This window comes from Hordeum vulgare, chromosome 5H (genome assembly GCF_904849725.1).
Source record: "Hordeum vulgare subsp. vulgare chromosome 5H, MorexV3_pseudomolecules_assembly, whole genome shotgun sequence".
NCBI lineage: Eukaryota > Viridiplantae > Streptophyta > Magnoliopsida > Poales > Poaceae > Hordeum > Hordeum vulgare.
Window position 1 is genome coordinate 492,490,977 of NC_058522.1, and position 24,046 is coordinate 492,515,022.

The following is a 24,046-nucleotide window of genomic DNA, read 5'->3' on the forward strand; positions in this document are numbered from 1 at the left end:
TTTGAGTACCCAGACATTTTGAGCACATGTTCACTGACATACGAGTTTTCCTCCATCTTGCAAGCATAGAATTTATCGGAGGTCTCATACCTCTCGATCCGGGCGTTCTTCTGAAAGATAAACTTCAACTCCTGGAACATCTCAAATGCTCCATGACGCTCAAAGCGACGTTGAAGTCCCGGTTCTAAGCCATACAAGACTGCACATTGAACTATTGAGTAGTCCTCCTTACGTGCTAACCAAGCGTTCTTAACATCCTGATCAGCCGTAGCGGGTGGTTCATCTCCTAGCGCAGCATTAAGGACATAATCCTTCTTCCCAGCTTGTAAGATTAGCTTAAGATTACGAGCCCAGTCTACAAAGTTGCTTCCATCATCTTTCAACTTAGCTTTCTCTAGGAACGTATTAAAATTCAGGGTGACTGTCGCGTGAGCCATGATCTAGAACACAAATATATTCAAAGTGGACTTAGACTATGTTCAAGATAATTAGAGTTCAACTTAATCAAATTATATGCTAAACTCCCACTCAAAAAGTATATCTCTCCAGTCATTTAAGTGGTTCATGATCCACTTACACTATCCCAAGTCCGATCATCACGTGAGTTGAGTATAGTTTCAGTGGTAAGCATCCCTATGCTAATCATATCAACTATATGATTCATGATCGACCTTTCGGTCTCATGTGTTCCGAGGCCATGTCTGCACATGCTAGGCTCGTCAAGCTTAACCCGAGTGTTCCGCGTGCGCAACTGTTTTGCACCCGTTGTATGTGAACGTTGAGTCTATCACACCCGATCATCACGTGGTGTCTCGAAACGATGAACTGTAGCAACGGTGCACAGTCGGGGAGAACACAATTTCTTCTTGAAATTTTAGTGAGAGATCACCTCATAATGCTACCGTCGTTCTAAGCAAAATAAGGTGCATAAAAGGATTAACATCACATGCAATTCATAAGTGACATGATATGGCCATCATCACGTGCTTCTTGATCTCCATCACCAAAGCACCGGCAAGATCTTCTTGTCACCGGTGCCACACCATGATCATCCATCAACGTGTTGCCATCGGGGTTGTCGTGATACTTATGCTATTACTACTAAAGCTACATCCTAGCAAAATAGTAAACGCATCTGCAAGCACAAACGTTAGTATAAAGACAACCCTATGGCTCCTGCCGGTTGCCGTACCATCGACGTGCAAGTCGATATTTCTATTACAACATGATCATCTCATACATCCAATATATCACATCACATCATTGGCCATATCACATCACAAGCATACCCTGCAAAAACAAGTTAGACGTCCTCTAATTTTGTTGTTGCATGTTTTACGTGGTGACCATGGGTATCTAGTAGGATCGCATCTTACTTACGCAAACACCACAACGGAGATATATGAGTTGCTATTTAACCTCATCCAAGGACCTCCTCGGTCAAATCCGATTCAACTAAAGTTGGAGAAACTGACACTTGCCAGTCATCTTTGAGCAACGGAGTTACTCGTAACGATGAAACCAGTCTCTCGTAAGCGTACGAGTAATGTCGGTCCAAGCCGCTTCAATCCAACAATACCGCGGAATCAAGAAAAGACTAAGGAGGGCAGCAAAACGCACATCACCGCCCACAAAACCTTTTGTGTTCTACTCGAGAAGACATCTACGCATGAACCTAGCTCATGATGCCACTGTTGGGGAACGTCGCATGGGAAACAAAAATTTTCCTACGCGCACGAAGACCTATCATGGTGATGTCCATCTACGAGAGGGGATGAGTGATCTACGTACCCTTGTAGATCGTACAGCAGAAGCGTTAGAGAACGCGGTTGATGTAGTGGAACGTCCTCACGTCCCTCGATCCGCCCCGCGAACAATCCCGCGATCAGTCCCACGATCTAGTACCGAACGGACGGCACCTCCGCGTTCAGCACACGTACAGCTCGACGATGATCTCGGCCTTCTTGATCCAGCAAGAGAGACGGAGAGGTAAAAGAGTTCTCCGGCAGCATGACGGCGCTCCGGAGGTTGGTGAAGGCCTTGTCTCAGCAGGGCTCCGCCCGAGCTCCGCAGAAACGCGATCTAGAGGAAAAACCGTGGAGGTATGTGGTCGGGCAGCCGTGAGAAAGTCGTCTCAAATCTGCCCTAAAACCTCCGTATATATAGGTGGGAGGGAGGGGGGCCTTGCCTTGGGGTCCAAGGACCCCCAAGGAGTCGGCCGAGCCAAGGGGGGGGAGGACTCCCCCCCCAAACCGAGTTGGACTTGGTTTGGTGGGAGGAGTCCCCCTTCCTTCCCACCTCCTTCCTTTTTTTTTTCTCTTTCCTCTTGATTTTTCTTCTCTTGGCGCATTGGGCCCTTGTGGGCTGTCCCACCAGCCCACTAAGGGCTGGTGTGGCTCTCCCAATGCCTATGGGCTTCCCCGGGGTGGGTTGCCCCCCCGGTGAACTCCCGGAACCCATTCGTCATCCCGGTAACTCTGAAAACCTTTCGGTAATCAAATGAGGTCATCCTATATATCAATCTTCGTTTCCGGACCATTCCGGAAACCCTCGTGATGTCCGTGATCTCATCCGGGACTCCGAACAACATTCGGTAACCAACCATATAACTCAAATACACATAAAACAACGTCGAACCTTAAGTGTGCAGACCCTGCGGGTTCGAGAACTATGTAGACATGACCCGAGAGACTCCTCGGTCAATATCCAATAGCGGGACCTAGATGCCCATATTGGATCCTACATATTCTACGAAGATCTTATCGTTTGAACCTCAGTGCCAAGGATTCGTATAATCCCGTACGTCATTCCCTTTGTCCTTTGGTATGTTACTTGCCCAAGATTCGATCGTCAGTATCCGCATACCTATTTCAATCTCGTTTACCGACAAGTCTCTTTACTCGTTCCGTAATACAAGATCCCGCAACTTACACTAAGTTACATGGCTTGCAAGGCTTGTGTGTGATGTTGTATTACCGAGTGGGCCCCGAGATACCTCTCCGTCACACGGAGTGACAAATCCCAGTCTTGATCCATACTAACTCAACTAACACCTTCGGAGATACCTGTAGAGCATCTTTATAGTCACCCAGTTACGTTGCGACGTTTGATACACACAAAGCATTCCTCCGGTGTCAGTGAGTTATATGATCTCATGGTCATAGGAACAAATACTTGACACGCAGAAAACAGTAGCAACAAAATGACACGATCAACATGCTACGTCTATTAGTTTGGGTCTAGTCCATCACGTGATTCTCCCAATGACGTGATCCAGTTATCAAGCAACAACACCTTGTTCATAATCAGAAGACACTGACTATCATTGATCAACTGGCTAGCCAACTAGAGGCATGCTAGGGACGGTGTTTTGTCTATGTATCCACACATGTAAATGAGTCTTCATTCAATACAATTATAGCATGGATAATAAACTATTATCTTGATACAGGAATTATAATAGTAACTATATTTATCATTGCCTCTAGGGTATAATTCCAACACCAGTGTTGTCACAGAACAAGGTTATTGGATTCAGTGCGCTTGGCACCACTCCAAGATCTGTCATGAACTGCTTCATCCAGACACCCTCCTTAGCTGCCTCCGAGGCAGCCATGTACTCTGCTTCACATGTAGAATCCGCTACGACGTTTTGCTTGGAACTGCACCAAATTACTGCACCCCCATTAAGAATAAATACGTATCCGGTCTGCGACTTAGAGTCATCTGGATCTGTGTCAAAGCTTGCATCGACGTAACCTTTTACGGCGAGCTCTTCGTCACCTCCATATACGAGAAACATCTCCTTAGTCCTTTTCAGGTACTTCAGGATATTCTTGACCGCTGTCCAGTGATCCACTCCTGGATTACTCTGGAACCTACCTGCCATACTTATGGCCAGGCTAACATCCGGTCTAGTGCACAACATCGCATACATGATAGAACCTATGGCTGAAGCATAGGGGACGGAGCGCATATGCTCTCTATCTTCATCAGTTGCTGGGCACTGAGTCTTACTCAATCTTGTACCTTGTAAAACTGGCAAGAACCCTTTCTTGGACTGTTCCATTTTGAACCTCTTCAAAACTTTATCAAGGTATGTGCTTTGTGAAAGTCCTATCAGGCGTTTTGATCTATCCCTATAGATCTTAATGCCTAGAATGTAAGCAGCTTCTCCTAGGTCCTTCATAGAGAAACTTTTATTCAAGTAACCTTTTATGCTTTCCAAAAGCTCTACGTTGTTTCCAATCAGTAATATGTCATCCACATACAATATCAGAAACGCCACAGAGCTCGCACTCACTTTCTTGTAAATACAAGATTCTCCAACCACTTGTATAAACCCAAATGCTTTGATCACCTCATCAAAGCGTTTGTTCCAACTCCGAGATGCTTGCACCAGTCTATAAATGGATCGCTGGAGCTTGCACACCTTGTCAGCATTTTTAGGATCGACAAAACCTTCGGGTTGCATCATATACAACTCTTCCTTAAGGAAACCGTTAAGGAACGCCGTTTTGACATCCATCTGCCAGATTTCATAATCAAAAAATGCATCTATTGCTAACATGATTCTGACGGACTTAAGCATCGCTACGGGTGAGAAAGTCTCATCGTAGTCAACTCCTGGAACTTGTGAAAACCCCTTTGCCACAAGTCGAGCTTTATAAACGGTCACATTACTTACCGTCAGCGTCCGTCTTCTTCTTAAAGATCCATTTGTTCTGAATAGCCTTGCGGCCCTCAGGTAGTATCTCCAAAGTCCACACTTTGTTCTCATACATGGATCCTATCTCGGATTTCATGGCTTCTAATCATTTGTTGGAATCTGGGCCCACCATAGCTTCTTCATAATTTGCAGGTTCATTGTTGTCTAACAACATGATTGATAAGACGGGATTACCGTACCACTCTGGAGCAGCGCGTGATCTCGTCGACCTGCGTGGTTCAACAGAAACTTGAACTGGAGTTTCATGATCATCATCATTAACTTCCTCCTCAACCGGCGTCGCAACGACAGAGGTTTCCCCTTGCCCTGCGCCACCATCCAGAGGGATGAGAGGTTCGACAACCTCGTCAAGTTCTATCTTCCTCCCACTCAATTCTCTCGAGAGAAACTCCTTCTCGAGAAAAGCTCCGTTTTTAGCAACAAACACTATGCCCTCGGATTTGAGATAGAAGGTGTACCCAACTGTCTCTTTTGGGTAACCCATGAAGACGCACTTTTCCGCTTTGGGTTCCAGCTTTTCAGGCTGAAGCTTTTTGACATAAGCATCACATCCCCAAACTTTAAGAAACGACAACTTTGGCCTTTTGCCATACCACAGTTCGTATGGTGTCGTCTCAACGGATTTTGATGGTGCCCTATTTAAAGTGAATGCAGCTGTTTCTAATGCATAACCCCAAAATGATAACGGCAAATCAGTAAGAGACATCATAGATCGCACCATCTCTAACAAAGTACGATTACGACGTTCGGACACACCATTACGCTGTGGTGTTCCAGGCGGTGTTAACTGCGAAACAATTCCACATTGTCTTAAGTGAGCACCAAACTCGAAACTCAGATATTCACCCCCACGATCAGACCGTAGGAACTTGATCTTCTTGTTACGATGATTTTCCACTTCACTCTGAAATTGCTTGAACTTTTCAAATGTTTCAGACTTGTGCTTCATCAAGTAGACATAACCATATCTACTTAAATCGTCAGTGAAGGTGAGAAAATAACGATATCCGCCGCGTGCCTCTACGCTCATTGGACCACACACATCGGTATGTATGATTTCCAACAAGTCACTTGCACGCTCCATTGTTCCGGAGAACGGAGTCTTAGTCATCTTCCCCATGAGGCATGGTTCGCACGTGTCAAGTGAATCAAAGTCAAGTGACTCCAAAAGTCCATCAGCATGGAGTTTCTTCATGCGCTTTACACCAATATGACCCAAGCGGCAGTGCCACAAAAATATGGCGCTATCATTGTTTACTCTAACTCTTTTGGTCTCAATGTTATGTATATGTGTATCGCTATCAAGATTCAATATGAACAATCCTCTCACATTCGGTGCATGACCATAAAAGATGTTACTCATAGAAATAGAACAACCATTATTCTCAGACTTAAAAGAGTAACCGTCTCGCAATAAACAAGATCCAGATATAATGTTCATGCTCAACGCAGGCACTAAATAACAATGATTTAAGTTCATCACTAATCCCGATGGTAGCTGAAGTGACACTGTGCCGACGGCGATTGCATCAACCTTGGAACCATTTCCTACGCGCATCGTCACTTCGTCTTTCGCCAGCCTTCGTCTATTCCGCAGTTCCTGCTTTGAGTTGCAAATATGAGCAACAGAACCGGTATCAAATACCCAGGCACTACTACGAGAGCCGGTTAAGTACACATCAATAACATGTATATCAAATATACCTGATTTTTCTTTGCCCGCCTTCTTATCTGCCAGATACTTGGGGCAATTGCGCTTCCAGTGACCCATACCCTTGCAATAGAAACACTCCGTTTCAGGCTTAGGTCCAGCTTTGGGTTTCTTCGGCGGATTGGCAACAGGCTTGCCGCTCTTCTTCGAATTGCCCTTCTTGCCTTTGCCGTTTCTCTTGAAACTAGTGGTTTTGCTCACCATCAACACTTGATGCTCTTTACGGAGTTCAGACTCTGCGACTTTCAGCATCGCAAACAACTCGCCGGGAGACTTGTTCATCCCTTGCATGTTGTAGTTCAACACAAAGCCTTTATAGCTTGGCGGCAGTGATTGAAGGATTCTCTCAGTGATAGCCTCTTGCGGGAGTTCAATCCCCAGCTCAGCTAGACGGTTTGAGTACCCAGACATTTTGAGCACATGTTCACTGACATACGAGTTTTCCTCCATCTTGCAAGCATAGAATTTATCGGAGGTCTCATACCTCTCGATCCGGGCGTTCTTCTGAAAGATAAACTTCAACTCCTGGAACATCTCAAATGCTCCATGACGCTCAAAGCGACGTTGAAGTCCCGGTTCTAAGCCATACAAGACTGCACATTGAACTATTGAGTAGTCCTCCTTACGTGCTAACCAAGCGTTCTTAACATCCTGATCAGCCGTAGCGGGTGGTTCATCTCCTAGCGCAGAATTAAGGACATAATCCTTCTTCCCAGCTTGTAAGATCAGCTTAAGATTACGAGCCCAGTCTACAAAGTTGCTTCCATCATCTTTCAACTTAGCTTTCTCTAGGAACGTATTAAAATTCAGGATGACTGTCGCGTGAGCCATGATCTACAACACAAATATTTTCAAAGTGGACTTAGACTATGTTCAAGATAATTAGAGTTCAACTTAATCAAATTATATGCTAAACTCCCACTCAAAAAGTACATCTCTCTAGTCATTTGAGTGGTTCATGATCCACTTACACTATCCCAAGTCCGATCATCACGTGAGTTGAGTATAGTTTCAGTGGTAAGCATCCCTATGCTAATCATATAAACTATATGATTCATGATCGACCTTTCGGTCTCATGTGTTCCGAGGCCATGTCTGCACATGCTAGGCTCGTCAAGCTTAACCCGAGTGTTCCGCGTGCGCAACTGTTTTGCACCCGTTGTATGTGAACGTTGAGTCTATCACACCCGATCATCACGTGGTGTCTCGAAACGACGAACTGTAGCAACGGTGCACAGTCGGGGAGAACACAATTTCGTCTTGAAATTTTAGTGAGAGATCACCTCATAATGCTACCGTCGTTCTAAGCAAAATAAGGTGCATAAAAGGATTAACATCACATGCAATTCATAAGTGACATGATATGGCCATCATCACGTGCTTCTTGATCTCCATCACCAAAGCACCGGCACGATCTTCTTGTCACCGGCGCCACACCATGATCATCCATCAACGTGTTGCCATCGGGGTTGTCGTGCTACTCATGCTATTACTACCAAAACTACATCCTAGCAAAATAGTAAACGCATCTGCAAGCACAAACGTTAGTATAAAGACAACCCTATGGCTCCTGCCGGTTGCCGTACCATCGACGTGCAAGTCGATATTTCTATTACAACATGATCATCTCATACATCCAATATATCACATCACATCGTTGGCCATATCACATCACAATCATACCCTGCAAAAACAAGTTAGACGTCCTCTAATTTTGTTATTGCATGTTTTACGTGGTGACCAAGGGTATCTAGTAGGATCGCATCTTACTTACGCAAACACCACAACGGAGATATATGAGTTGCTATTTAACCTCATCCAAGGACCTCCTCGGTCAAATCCGATTCAACTAAAGTTGGAGAAACCGACACTTGCCAGTCATCTTTGAGCAAAGGGGGTTACTCGTAACGATGAAACCAGTCTCTCGTAAGCGTACGAGTAATGTCGGTCCAAGCCGCTTCAATCCAACAATACCGCGGAATCAAGAAAAGACTAAGGAGGGCAGCAAAATGCACATCACCGCCCACAAAAACTTTTGTGTTCTACTCGAGAAGACATCTACGCATGAACCTAGCTCATGATGCCACTGTTGGGGAACGTCGCATGGGAAACAAAAAATTTCCTACGCGCACGAAGACCTATCATGGTGATGTCCATCTACGAGAGGGGATGAGTGATCTACATACCCTTGTAGATCGTACAGCAGAAGCGTTAGAGAACGCGGTTGATGTAGTGGAACGTCCTCACGTCCCTCGATCCGCCCCGCGAACAATCCCGCGATCAGTCCCACGATCTAGTATCGAACGGACGGCACCTCCGCGTTCAGCACACGTACAGCTCGACGATGATCTCGGCCTTCTTGATCCAGCAAGAGAGACGGAGAGGTAGAAGAGTTCTCCGGCAGCGTGACGGCGCTCCGGAGGTTGGTGATGACCTTGTCTCAGCAGGGCTCCGCCCGAGCTCCGCAGAAACGCGATCTAGAGGAAAAACCGTGGAGGTATGTGGTCGGGCTGCTGTGGAAAAGTTGTCTCAAATCAGCCCTAAAACCTCCGTATATATAGGTGGGAGGGAGGGGGCCTTGCCTTGGGGCTCAAGGAGCCCCAAGGGGGTCGGCCGAGTCCAAGGGGGAGGACTCTCCCCCCCCCCCAAACCGAGTTGGACTAGGTTTGGTGGGAGGGAGTCCCCCTTCCTTCCCACCTCCTCCTTTTTTTTCTCTCTTGATTTTCTTCTCCTTGGCGCATAGGGCACTTGTGGGCTGTCCCACCAGCCCACTAAGGGCTGGTGTGACTCCCCAAGGCCTATGGGCTTCCCCGGGGTGGGTTGCCCCCCCCGGTGAACTCCCGGAACCCATTCGTCATTGCCGGTACATTCCCGGTAACTCCGAAAACCTTCCGGTAATCAAATGAGGTCATCCTATATATCAATCTTCGTTTACGGACCATTCCGGAAACCCTCGTCACGTCCGTGATCTCATCCGGGACTCCGAACAACATTCGGTAACCAACCATATAACTCAAATACACATAAAACAACGTCGAACCTTAAGTGTGCAGACCCTGCGGGTTCGAGAACTATGTAGACATGACCCGAGAGACTCCTCGGTCAATATCCAATAGCGGGACCTGGATGCCCATATTGGATCCTACATATTCTACGAAGATCTTATCGTTTGAACCTCAGTGCCAAGGATTCGTATAATCCCGTACGTCATTCCCTTTGTCCTTCGGTATGTTACTTGCCCGAGATTCGATCGTCAGTATCCGCATACCTATTTCAATCTCGTTTACCGACAAGTCTCTTTACTCGTTCCGTAATACAAGATCCCGCAACTTACACTAAGTTACATGGCTTGCAAGGCTTGTGTGTGATGTTGTATTACCGAGTGGGCCCCGAGATACCTCTCCGTCACACGGAGTGACAAATCCCAGTCTTGATCCATACTAACTCAACTAACACCTTCGGAGATACCTGTAGAGCATCTTTATAGTCACCCAGTTACGTTGCGATGTTTGATACACACAAAATATTCCTCCGGTGTCAGTGAGTTATATGATCTCATGGTCATAGGAATAAATACTTGACACGCAGAAAACAGTAGCAACAAAATGACACGATCAACATGCTACGTCTATTAGTTTGGGTCTAGTCCATCACGTGATTCTCCCAATGACGTGATCCAGTTATCAAGCAACAACACCTTGTTCATAATCAGAAGACACCGACTATCATTGATCAACTGGCTAGCCAACTAGAGGCATGCTAGGGACGGTGTTTTGTCTATGTATCCACACATGTAAATGAGTCTTCATTCAATACAATTATAGCATGGATAATAAACTATTATCTTGATACAGGAATTATAATAATAACTATATTTATTATTGCCTCTAGGGCATAATTCCAATAGAATCACCCTCGATAACCACGACCGACTAGCTATACTACAGAGATATCTCAGGAGTACTTAGCGAGGTGTCACCCTCGGTACCCGATAGTATCTCTGTAGCGTCGTACAACGAAGGGGGTGGCTCGTCGATTAGAGATCGAGATTTGAAAACAAGCGGGGCAACTCGACTACGGGGTCAGAGGGGGTGACTACTCCACCTATGCTAAGCAGATTAAATATACATGACTGAAAGTAGGAGTTCATAAAAAATAGGCTATGCATAAGATATAGGAGCTAACTACAACAGTAGCAAAATACCAATGCAAGCAGTAGGAAGAAAGACATAGGCGATATAGGAATGATCAAGGGGGTTTGCTTGCCTTGCTGCTCTGCGGCAAAGGACTGATCGGCAGGGTCGTAGATGTACCCGGCAGCAGCGTCAGTCTCGGGGTCTACCGGTAAGAAGAGGGGGAAGAAACAATAAATAATAGCAACGGTGCAACACAAAGCATGACATGGCAAGATGCATGCTAGACATGAGCTAACGCAACAACATCCGTCATAGACGGGTCGGAAGAATATCAGATGATATTTTCCGGGTCTCTGGCCACTACGGTCATACTGGAAACGATGGAAATGTTCCATGTTTGCTATGCTAGGGACGCGTGACACACGAACGGATCGTGTATCCGGGTTCGTCTCATTTTGCTGATCAACTTTCATGTTGAAAATATTTTGATCTAACTTACGAATTATTTAATATTAATTTTTAAAGTTTTATTCAATAATTAGGAATTTAAAAACAGATTTAAATAATTTAATAAAAAGCTATTATGACATCAACAGTTGACTAGTCAACTGACCAGCGGGTCCCGAACGTCATAGGCACAAGTTTTAATTAAGATTAAATATTAATTAATTAGATTAATTTAGTGGGGGACACACGTGTCATACTCTAATTATTCTAATTACTTAATTAACCATTTAATTAATTAACGAATTAATTAAATAATATATATATATTTATTTAATAAAGATATATTTTTATTTTTATAATTTAATTTTTATTTTATTTTTTTAATTATCGCGTGGGGCCTCCCAGTCATAGACAGCGGGTGCGTTGGCCCCACCGGTAAGTGACTTTAGGCCATATACTCATTTTTTTCACAGATACATAATCATGCAATTATCGTATTCTCCAAATACCTATATACGCAATACATACATCGCGTCTCATACATACATACATACAACATCTAATACATCTTTTATTTTATTTTCTTTTAACTCTCAACACTCCCATCTCTGTGTGTGTTAACAGAGTTACACATAAGAACTGTGTGCTCTAACTCAACATAGAAGAACAACATCTTCAAATCTTCCTACCGGTCACTACCGTCGACGGATCGGAGTCCCGTTTGCCGGAACGGAACCGGGACGGTGAGGGGAACGCGATGGTGGGAGGAGCCCGAGGAGGGGCTCACCAACATTGATGAGACGTCCCGGTGAAGCCAGAGTTCGCGGGAAGGCGGAGGTGACGGAGAGGAGGAAGACGATGCGGTGCCGGTGGTGGCGCGGTGGCGGTGATGCCGGTGGTGACGGCGGCGACGGTGCCGGCGAGGTCGGTCGGTGAGGAAGAGGCCCTCCCGGAGGGGGCGGGGCGGCTTTGAAGGAGGGGCCGGCCGGATCCGGCGAGGTGGAGGTGTCTCCCTGCCCGGTCCCTCGTGGACCGAGCGGGAGGAAGGGCCGACGTGTGTGGGAGGGGACGATGCAGGGGCTCCTGCCGGCGGGGATGGGGAGTGGGGCGCTCCTGGAGCCGATCTGTGAGAGGCCGGCAGGAGGAGTAGGAGGTGCCCGACGAGAGGGTCTCGGCTAGGGGGCAGGAGACCCGTGGGGGGTGGCTGGCCGACGGGAGGATCGATGGGGGGCTTTCGGAGGCTCCTCTCGGTGGGATAGACCGAGAGAGGAGGGTGGGGCGTGGGGTTAGGTGGGGGATCGGGCTGGGGCTGCCGATCTGGAGAGGTAAATCGAGGGGAAAAGTGTCGGTGGGGGTGGGGTAACGAGAGAGAGAGGAGATCGATGGGGGGGGCTAGCAGAGGCGTCGGTGGGGTGGGGGCCCCACGAGGGGTCTCGCGCGGGGGGGGGGGGGGGGCTCGTGGGGGCTGGGTGGGGTGGCGGCGCAAGTGGGAGGGGAGGGAGCGAGGCAGGGGGGCTCCCTCGCCGTAGGGTTCCAACGGCGTGGGGGTGGGCCGGCTCGGCTGGGCCACTTTGGCCTAGTCGGCGAGGGGGGGTTTCCTTTTCTTCTTTTTCTTTTTGTTTTGTTTTGTTTTGTTTTGTTTTTCTTTTTCTATTATTTCTTCTTTCTAATCTCTTTTTTTTAATTTCTTTTCTTTCCTATTATTTTTATACACATCTTTCTATTATTTTTAATACTTTCTTTTTATACACATCTTCCTTTAATAGTTAATATGAATGTATAAATATACTTTTCTTTTGTTTCCAATTTTTGAATCCGGATAGAAATTCAATGCGGGTCAACGACGGTAATTCTGGATGATGTGGCATCATTAGCGGGTGATCACTATAGCTTAATTACAATATTTACTGTAGCAAAAGTCGAGGATGTCACAGGGGCCTAGCTCGCAGCCTCTCCGACTGGCCAGAGGGCCCATGGATGATTAGTCTTGTCGCTGGAGGGGCCCGCCAGCTGCAAGGTCCCATCTGGCCCTGGGACCCGCCGACTGACCTACGGGATTAGTGCATGCTCCCCACGAAGGGCATGAGCGGTACGAAGGCCGTCGTCTTGTGGGATCCGACGCCGGTCAGCGGTACGTCTGTCTCCACTGTAGCCACGCGGGACCGGGTAATGGAGTGGGTAGTGGTGTGCGGGTACTGTACACGGTTGACGGGGCGTAGCCGGCACCGGTCAGCGGTATGGCCGCCACCACTGTAGCCATGTGTATGCTTCTTCATCGTACCCGTGCTGAGATACTTTCGCCTTTAAAAGAAGGCCCCCGTCACATCATGGGGATCGATGCGACATGTGTCCTCCAGCTGGGTGGCGGCTAGCCATACAGCCAGAGAGTAGACGGCTACGCTCCTAGCCGGCAAGGACCACACAGCAAGCCAAGAGGAGCCGACAATTGAGGAAGCTTTCGCCCCTCTCTACACCGAAGTGTGGGGGAGTAGGCTTGATGAGCCTACCCCGGGGTTATACCTCTCACCTGCTGTGACCTAGGCCCGCTCGTGGGGATCCTCTGTAGATACGAGGCGACATTTGACATGTCAGGGCGCATTAATGCCTCCGCATGACTCAGAAGGGATGGGGATCGTGCGCACCGGATCCCCTCCCTCACGATCTCTTATGCGATTTAAATGGACGGGCGGGAGAGGGGGGGGGGGTCGAAGAGACCCTTCGCCCCCGTCCTGTTTCGCTCCAGCGTCCCTTCCTTCCCAGAGCGAGAGAGAAAGAGACGTCGGTTGCAACTTCGCCACCGGCGAACTCCCGGGGCGCCTGAGAAGGCAGCATCGTCACCGAGGAGTATCAATACTAGTATTTTTCTATGCACTTTGTCCTCACTCATGCGCATCCGGGATGGACTTCCCGGTCGGTCACCCATCCTAGAACTACTCCAAGCCAAGCACGCTTAACTTGGGAGTTCTATTCGAATGGGCTCCCGGAAAAGAAGGAATTCCTTATTGATATGAGTAGTCTATCATCCCTAATAAGCCAGGCTATCACATTGTGCCCTTTAAAATACAAATTGGTGTTATTGATTGTGTCTTGGCTAATCGATATGCAGTAGATAGACATCCAGGCGAACACTTGCTATATTTTTCACAACTATGCTCCTTATTTAAGCTTGCAGGTATATCTATGGATTTTGTTAAGATAAAGCTATTCTCTCTATCATTAAAAGATAAGGCTTTGGATTGGTATAGGCTTCTTGATAACTCTCATTTGCTAAATTGGCAAGATCTTATACCTCTCTTTTATGCAAAGTTTTATCCTCTTCATGTTTATGATAGTCCTACTCCACTATTACCAATGAGAAAGATTATGCTTATGTGGAGAGTAAGAGTACCTTTTTGCATGTGGATCATGGTAACAATGCTTTATGTGATACTTATATTGTTGAGTTTATTCATGATCCCACTGAAAATTATTATGAGAAGGGAACATATGCTTATAGATATTTCAATAATATCAAGTTTCCTCTCTTTATGTTGAAGGTTTTGAAGCTGCACTTATTTTGCTTATTGCTTTGTGCTTCAATGAATTATTCTATTGCAATATTCCAATGCATAGGAAGCATGTTAGACTTAAATGTGCTTGGTACTTGCTTCTTGATGCTCTGTTTTGTTCTACAACTCTTATTTCTACGAGAGCATCATTAAAATCTTAAGCCTATCTTTATGGCTATAAAGAAAGAGCTCTAGGAAGACAACCCTTGTTATCTTTACTTTGAGTTTTTACTTTCAGTTTTACTGGTATTGATGCTTGTTACTGCTGTAACAACATCATTGTATCTTTATTTTCATGCTTTGTGCCAAGTTATAGCCTCCGATTGCAAGAAAGTTCAAAAATTGTGACATGATGTCCATAAACAGATTATGTCTGCTTGACGAAAACATTCGTAAAAAATCACCAGATCATCTTTTTTATCTAATTGTTTTGACAACATGTGTGTTATGGCGTTGGTGTGCTCGATGGCATCTGTTCTGAGTTTTTTGATTTGAGTTGCAGAAGTGACCCGAATAAATTATTTACTACCTTTTGTTCTGTTTTTCACAGATTCTGCTATGTTTTGCGTTTCCCTTGTTTTGCAAATCCTAAGCTTGCTTTTTTATTTACAAAATCCTTTTGGCATTCATAAGAAGCAGTAGCTTTCCATGAAAATCTTTATTTCCAGCAGGTAATGAATTATTTTATTAAGGGAACTAACCACTCTAACTACTAGTGCTGCTTCTGCTCGTGGCGACGACGTGCATGATCCTTGACGGTGATGGCGACAAGGACGACGATGACGATGACTTTTGTGTAGTTAGGGCTTAAAAACAATCTTATAGGGTTGTATATTTTAGTGAGGTGGTATATACTAACCCCTTAGGGTGATCCTCGCGATGATCACGAACCCGCGATGGTAGGAATACACCCTTTTTTGGATGTGGTGGTAGGATGACACCAAAGTAGTGTAGATTGAACTTGCTATGATCATGCATGTTTACTAATGCTGTTCTGCTACACTCCTTGCTCCTAGAGTTCTTCATTGCTTGCTGTATGTGTATTACAATTCTTGTTCCTAGAACTTATTGCTCTTGTGCCGAGACAAGTGGTATGTGATGTTCGAAGGCAATGTTTCAGGGGTTTACAGTTCATGAAAAGTTTGCAACAAACAAGTTTCAAGGTACGACAACAACAACCACATGAGGGTTTAAGACTAGACAGACGGTAGAAGATGCTTACTCCAAATATGTGCAAGAGCAATTCATCATCTTCGTCCAGTTCATCGTCATAGCTGTGTTGTGGCTTTGATGTGCTCGATGTGAATGTGTAGTGGTATTAGTAAGCTCACCAAGTACAATACAAGGTGAGCACAAGTCTATGTTAGCATGTAACCAAACAACGCGCACTCGTACAACCACATACAATGCGAGCAACCATGCACTCATATGACCACATACAATGCGAGCAACCAAACACGATGCATAGAGGCGTCGCTACGATGCAGGGAGAAAACATGCAGATGTTGATTTTTTGTCTGCATATGCTCAACCAGACCCAACTGGGACAAGTATGCATATGGGCAAAAAAACGATGCAGGCAACCAAACACAGTACAGCAACACACTTCAAGGACGCATTGTAATTCTGTGAGCGATCAACGAGACATCTTTTCGAGATGAAAACTTAAGTACTGAGTAAGGAGCTACAACTAAGCAGGGAGATGGAGTTCTTGAATGAAAACGTTAGATACACACTACACACATTGCCAAAATGTTCCAATGTATGAACAGGCGTTCCTCTCCAGTCAGCTGGACTTCACACTTCACCGAAACTTGTTGGGGCAAGTATCTGAAAAAGAACAAACCAATATATGCATGTACATTTAGAAGATGGCAGCTGAAAAGAACTACAAGCACTTTTACAGACAAGAACACAGTGACATTTGTACCTTGGACAACTGCAGCAGAAATCGAGAAAGTGCGCGAACTGAGCATGCTGCAGCCCACAAAGCGTCAAACTGTCATGGCCAACATTATCTGTAAAATATAAGACGCCTTCGAAGGGACCAGCGCATTTCGAACAGCCGGCAGTTCTCTAACCACTCTCTCCACTAGGGATTTGATTTTGACAGATGCCATAGCTACTAAAGCGTCAATCTCATCCTCACATTGTTCGTAGACAATGAAGACAATGAACAAGGATGCTAGCGCTGCATTCAGCAGGGAAGGAAATCAGATGATTAAACTGACAGCAAGACAATAAAATAGAACAATGTAAGAAGTGGCAAAAGATAAACCTTACCAAGACCAATTAGCGTTCTAAACTGGAAGTGCAACATTGCTTTGACACAGAACAAGGAAGCAACAGCCTGTAATATAAGAAAGGAAGTTTGGATCAATCGTCTGTAACATGAATTGCCCACAATTGTACCGCTCTTGCAACCATGCTTGAGTTTTTCGAGTAAAGGATAGGTGGATTGAGTTCTTCATGTACCGCCTGAAGCATTGTTAAATCAAGCAGATTTTGTCCATGTGGCGGGGTGAATTATTCTCCATTTGAGATGGAACAAATGATTACTTCTGTGACTCAGTTAACCAAGTAAACATGATGGAAGAAATAAGGGCCCAATTCTTTATATGCCACAGAACAACTTCATGCACTCTTTAAAAGATCATGATGACATTTGGGACTATGTTAACCTCACAATGAGGAAATACAAAGTTATTCAGTGGCATATTTGCGATTTTCTCAACAAATAACATACTGTGCGACATATACAAGGTGTATTAAGTAAACCATAGAGCGCAACGGCTTAACGTGACGGTAGGAGAATAATCCAGGACAATAAAATTGCGCGGCCAACCAAATTCATAAAACAACTAAAGCTAAGCCTACTGCTAACAGAAAAGAAAATAAGTTTCAGGAATTTACACCGACCACTTTTAATAATCACACAGCCATACCAAATTCAAATGCCAGGAGTGTCAACGAGCCCAAACTTACCACCCAGAGCTTCCAGAAACAAGATAATTGTACAAAACTACTGGGAAATAAGATACTAGCACATTGGGCACATTAATAAAATAATCTTCTGGGATAGTGTTCTCAATTGGCTGCATACAAACCTTTAAGAAGGTACCCCAGTCATCACCTTCCGCTAGAACCCTCAGTTTATGAATACCTCCATTCCATACAGAAACCATGCACATGATTGGATTCCTCAATGTTGAGTCTGATACTTCAAAACAATCAGGAGTTACCTTCTCTACTGTAAAACCATACCTGCAACGGGAGTTCAAAATACTTGAGTGTGATATACTAAAACGTATGATGCACAAATGTGTGGAAAACCCACATGCAGATTAATCTATTACTCTATTCCTCAAGCATATCCACATAAACAGTTTCAGAATTTCATCAAATCGTAAGTTACCAAAAATAACTGAATCATAGAATATAAACCAATATACATACACTTTTGAAGGTAGGACACCATGGATGTAAAGAGCCAGGGAGATCACTAGAAGAATTTTGGCAGACGAAGAGACAAAAGTTCTGTCTGAAAGAAAGAACCAGTAGAACAGCAGAAACAGTAGTGTGATATATGAGAAGGTTTTCTTTTCATCCCTCCAAAGGAGAATATCAGCGGCTGCAGTAGAATGGTAGCAAGTCAACAAACACAGAAAGATAGATTTATCATTGATTAACTGATGGGTAAACAGCAAAAAAAAAACAATCAGAGAAAAAATTATCTTCATCTGATTTTTTTTAGGTTTCCAGAGATATACTTAATTTCATTCAGTAGAAGCGCAGAACAAGATGATACTGGAAAAGAGTCTATCTCACCTACTCCACTCCCAAGCAGCTTATCTGCTTTCGATGATCCACAAGAACCTTGTTTCCTAGATATACCCAAATTATCTTGTAGTTCCGAAACTGACGCAGCAGTTCTCATGATTCCATCCTGCAAACATATTAACCATTAAACAGACTAAACATCGCACTGGATGTTCACACTTGAGTTGCCAGAGAAAAGAAGTGTTGCAGCAATACTTATGAATAAGGAAAATACATAATTAAGAAACAATTACATACATAATTGAAAAAACTACGGGGTTTGGAAGCAAGCTTACCTCCAATGATACAATTGGGGCATATCCAAGTTGCCTTCTAGCTTTGGAAATGTTAAAAGTTCTTGTGTGTGACAAGAAGTATACTGCATCAGGATAGAGAGGTGGAGCGGATGACATTTGCAAACCCAATCTGTGATGAATCATATTGGAGAACTGGGCAGCAAACAATAACATCTTGGCAGGAAGATTAACTCTGGGCCTAAAAATGGAACCACAGGGGCTGCACATGTTAGTCTACTGAATAGCCTTCAGTGTATTTGTTTATGTGTGCAAGAAAGAGACCTTTGGCAACCCATGGCTTCCATCATGCAGGACACAAACTCCCACGTTCCAATAGGTTCACCATTAGTAACAAAAAAAGGCTGCAAAATTTAATTGATTAGATCACAGTATCGCACAGCAAAGTAAATGACCCAAATCTAGCATTTAAATCACTAGAAGTGTACCTTTCCAGCAACAGAAGCAGCATTTGAACATAAAGCTTCTTCAGCGCAAATGTTGGCATGTACCACATTTTCCACATACGTAAAGTCAGACTTGTTACCTCCACTACCTATTACAAACTGAACAGCACTGTGTAAGAAAGATAATACTTCATAGCCTGCGAAGGCTTCTAAACACCATTCAGAAAATGAAGAAGCAAGACTTTGTAAGCTGAAAGGAGATGAATACTTGAATGAACATACATCTATATTACTTCAGTAAAAAAGAAAGTGCATGAAAAGCTAGGTTCCATTTCCAACGACGAATTATCTACTGTACATGTCATCTGGTTTGCTATGGACTGGACTGTAACTCTATAGGGTTAGAACCGACTGGCTTGCAGCTACATTATTTCATATTGCAAGCATGACTTACAGATCTGGAGGAACTACTGATCACAAAGTCATAGATGTAAATAGCAGAGCATCAGCGACGTTATGTTCTCTAACAACTTGAAACCACAGGGGCTGCACATGTTAGTCTATTGAATAGCCTTCAGTGTACTACCACAGGGGCTGCACATGTTAATGGAGTGTAGTATCTGTTTATGTTCTCTAACAACTTCTGTTTAACCACAGAAGTGCCACTGTAACTCTACATGTCAAAATAAGGCCAGTCTACGGCAAAGGCTTCCATAATTCACCACATTACACCAGACTCCGCGCTACATAACCAGCACTGCATCTATGCACCCCTAAATACATTTACTAGTGACATCAACATGTAAATACACTATTAAGTCTCTAAGCTCTTAGTAGGAAGTAAAACAGGAAGGAGCAAAAGGCAGCTTCGAATACCTTGCCCAAGGGGGACCTTGCATATCCAGCAACGAACCTCACCAAACTCGAATCCCCTGGCCCGAACAGATTGCTGGGGCGTAGCACGCACGTCCGCATCCCGTCACTCCCATCCGCGCTCAGAACCATCATCTCGACCTGCGCCCTGAGCTCGCTGACCGCGCTCCCGAACTGCATCCACAGCCAAAAGCAGAGCAGCGATCACTGAAAAAGCGAAACAAAAAACCCCAAAGCCAGGGCAGAAGCGGGCAGCAGGCGTCGCAGCGCCGAGATCAGATCAGGACGAGGAAATCACAGCGTCGGGTCTTACCTTGTCGGGGTACGGCACCGAGTCCTCGTCGGCGTCGACCACATCGAGCGCGGCGGCGGCGACGGCGTCGGCGGAGCCGGTGTAGACGACCCTGCGCACGCCGCTGGCGCGGCAGGCGGCGAGGAGGCGCCTGGTGCCCTCGGCCGCGACGCGGTGGAGCGAGAGGAAGGAGCCGTCGCCTGCGGCGTCGGCGGCGGAGGTGGGGTCGACGTGGAAGACGGCCGCGACGCCGGCGAGGGCGGGGCCGAGCGCCGCCGCGGGGTCGGAGAGGTCGACGGCGACGTGGGCGGTCGGCGAGGCGGCGCCCGGGGAGGAGGGGTCGAGCACGGCGACGGCGGACCAGCGGCCGGAGGCGGCGAGCGCGGCCGCGAGGTGGCGGCCGAGGAGCGTGGAGCGGCCGAAGGTGACGGCGCAGGCGGGCCTGAGCGGGCCCGGCTCGGCGGTCGCCATCGGGCGGGGCGGGGTGGGGAGGGGGAGTGGGGGAATGGTGGGGCGGAGCACGCGAGCGAGCGAGCGAGGGGACAAGGGAAGGGAAAGGAGACGAGGGGTTTGGTTTTGTTTTTGTTTCCCCCGTCTTCTTCTTCTTCCCCTTTTCTCCGCTGTTATTATTTCTGGGAGTGAATCTCGGCTGCTGTTGCGGTTAATCCCGAACCGTTTTTCGGGAATTTTCGAGCTCATTTTCCACCGCTGTCGCCCATACAGAACGTGCACACCACAACTGGCGACGCCTATGCTTTCCCTTTCCCTTTCCCATCACGCTCGCACGGCCGCACCGATGCCTTCTCTTTCGGCGGTGGTGCATCGCACTCATCGTCGTCGCCTCATCGGCCATGATTGACTGATGACCGACCGAGCACCGCTTTCCGAACTGCGACGTAAAACCCAAGTCTGGCATTCAACACTGGACACGTTGGGTTTGTTTGGAATGCAGCTGCTGCTGCTGGCCTGCTGCCCTATCAATTTTTTTGGTGTGGACCGCTAGCATCGGCACGCGTTTGGATCGGAGCCAGAGTTCCGCTGTCCACGTCAATTTTTGGATCGCTCGGTTCAGTTTCCACACCACCTTCATTGACTTCTCAATATATTTTCCCTAACGTTTGCTAGTAGCGAGAGCATCTTCAACAGCTGCGCAAAACAAACGCCGCGCCCAAAAATATCCCATTTTAGCGCGCGCGACGCGGCGGGATGCTCCAGCGGACGCGCAAAAACCGCGCGCTAAAACAAGTTGGGCGCGCTGTCCATAGCCTCATCCCGCGCTGGTAATTTGGAGCGCACACTTTCGCGCGCAGCGAACTTTCTCTCTTTCTTCCTCCTTCGCACCGCGCGCGCCGGCGCCAGCGCCCCTGCCACCATGGACGCGCAGACCGGCACCCCGCTCACCCCCGCTGTACAGCCGCGCGCCCCCCCGCCGCCGCCGCCGAAAACCCTAGCGCGGCGAGCGTTGGCGCCGCCACCCGCCGGAGCTCCGCCGACCGTCGGCCTCGCGCGCAGCCTCTTCTTGCCGCCGCGGATGACCACGTCGACGGGTGGCGTCGCACCGGCGCCGTCCCGTGCCGCCGCGGTGGGGTCGAAGAAAAGAAAAACATCCGGCAAGAAGAAGGCGGCGGACGGTTCCGGGAGCTCGAAGACGAAGAAGAATCTTGCAGGGCGGCGGACCGGCGCGGCGTCTACCGAAGCGTCGGCAAGCTCACTCGTTGAGCCGGCGGCCGACGCGCACCACGTGTTCGACGAAATGTCCCCAAGGTGAAAAAAATTCCAACTTTTATCTTCTTGTTATTTTTTCAATGCATCATCATATAGATAGCTTATATTTGCATTGTTCAAAAACTTTGTAGTCTCAACGATGATGCATACATGTCAACTATGGGTGTTGGGTCCAACAATTCGCATTGGTCTCAAACCAATGACATCCATTTGGACGACCATGAGTTTGAGGTGGACGGGGAGGGTGAGGGCATTGTCGCGGCGCCGAAAGGAAGAGCGGGCAATTACACCACCAACGATGACAAATTACTATGCAATACTTGGTTGCAAGTGTCGAGGGATCCATCCATTGGAGGTGATCAAAGTAGAGATGCTTATTGGGGGCGAATGAAAGAATACTTTGATGCTCAGAACGTGAGTGGAATTGACCGCTCCGAGAGATCACTTCGGTCCCGATGGTCGACAATCAACTCGGATTGTCAAAAGTGGGCGGCTGCACAAAAGGCAGTTGACAAGCTTAACCCAAGTGGCACAAATGAGGATGATAGAGTAAGTGGCATCTCATACATGTTCATCATACTTGTTTTTGGTGTCTGAAGTGCTAACTTGTTTTGTTTTTCTTGTAGTACAACATTGCACAAAACTTGTTCAAAGAAGAGACGAGGACAACCAAGAAGGGGAAGATCAAGAAAGGAAAGATCTTTACCTTGCCTCATTGCTATGAAGTGTTGAAGGATGATGGGAAATGGAAGAAGCGTGAAGATTTGGATGATTTGCATTTGAGCAACAAACGCAAGCGAACAATTAAGTTGAATGATGATGAGGAGGAGGATGATGCATCAAGTGATGAGGGCAAGAGAAGCCCCACACCCAACTCGGTTTCATACTCGGAACCAGAACGACCGGATGGGTGCAAGAAGGACAAAACCGAAAAGAAGAAGAGGAAATGAGATGATGAGCTCACAAATGCTATGGAAGCTATTGTGAAGGCAAGAAAAGAAGCCAACGAGGTGAGGAAAATGGCAAGGAACCAAGATGCCGCGGCCGAGGAGAGGAGGTTGGCGGCCGAGGAGAGGAGGGTGGCCGCCGAGGAGAGGGAAGTGGCATTGGAGGAGAGGAAGGTGGGCATGGAGGAGCGAGCTAAGTTGTTGGAATGGGAGAAGCACTTGTTATTCTTGGACACATCTTTGTTCAATGATGCGCAAAAGGAATATGTCAACCTTGCCCGTGAGGAAGTCTTGATCCAAAAAAGATCCTTGATCCGCGGCATGGGTGGCGGTGGCCTCGGCAGCATGGGTGGCGGTGGCCTCGGCGCCATGGGTGGCTTTGGAGCCATGGGATGCATGGGTGCACCTGCGGCCGCCATGGGAGGCATGGGTGGCTTTGGAGCACCCTCCGACGCTATGGCCGCGATGGGAGGCATGAGTTTTGCTTCTTTCATGGGAGGCATGGGTGCACCTCCGGCCACCATGGGAGGCATGGGTGCACCTCCGACCGCCGTTGAAGATCTTGCCAACACCGTCAGAGCTTCACGTGATGCGGTGCGTGATGAGGTTAGGGAGGAAGATTCATCTACGGAGGCAGAAGAATCGTCTTCGGAAGATGAGGACGAAGACGAGGAAGATGATGAATGATGTGTCTTTCATTTATATGTCTTGAACTTGTTTGCATTTTGAACTTGGTTGGATGAACTTGTGGGCATGAACTTTTATGCATCTCAACTTGTTTGTGTCAAATTCACATGTTTTCATTTTTGCACGTGCTGCATTTTTGCGCGTTGCTGGAGCTGCGCGCGCGCGCTGCATTTTAGCGCTGCTGCTGGAGCCAGCGTTGCGCGACGCGCCAAACCAGCCGAAGCGCGCGCGGCAAATAAATTTTTTGGGCGCGGCGCGAAGCGCGGCTGTTGGAGATGCTCTAATACGTTACATTGTACTCCGTTTTCTCCTTTCCTGTGCTATCTTGCGGTCGAGACGTTATCTAAGATGATTTTAAATGGTCAAAAGAAACACCTTTTAATCGGCCTTGCTCCCGACCTGATTGAGAATGGAGTAGCCATCCTTCAATAT

General features: G+C 46.8%; 1 protein-coding gene across 1 annotated transcript; it reads right to left on the reverse strand.

The window, feature by feature from the left end:
* Positions 1-16,195: 16,195 nt before the first annotated feature.
* LOC123399926 (3beta-hydroxysteroid-dehydrogenase/decarboxylase-like) lies at positions 16,196-20,785 on the reverse strand. Its single transcript, XM_045094312.1, has 11 exons — positions 20,277-20,785; positions 19,967-20,137; positions 19,133-19,249; positions 18,969-19,048; positions 18,687-18,885; positions 18,400-18,517; positions 18,028-18,202; positions 17,679-17,835; positions 16,855-16,921; positions 16,502-16,762; positions 16,196-16,401 (listed from the first exon to the last, which is right to left on the reverse strand). The coding sequence occupies exons 1-10, from the start codon at positions 20,724-20,726 to the stop codon at positions 16,566-16,568; spliced, it is 1,731 nt and encodes a 576-aa protein (XP_044950247.1). The 5' UTR covers positions 20,727-20,785; the 3' UTR covers positions 16,196-16,401; positions 16,502-16,565.
* Positions 20,786-24,046: the final 3,261 nt, after the last annotated feature.

Coding starts and splice junctions, on each gene's coding strand:
- LOC123399926 (XM_045094312.1), bottom strand. CDS start 20,726: ATGGCGACCGCCGAGCCGGGCCCGCTCAGGCCCGCCTGCGCCGTCACC. Junction 18,203..18,399: donor GCTGCTTGGGAGTGGAGTAG/GTGAGATAGACT, acceptor ATTCTACTGCAG/CCGCTGATATTCTCCTTTGG. Junction 17,836..18,027: donor GGTGTCCTACCTTCAAAAGT/GTATGTATATTG, acceptor CTCCCGTTGCAG/GTATGGTTTTACAGTAGAGA.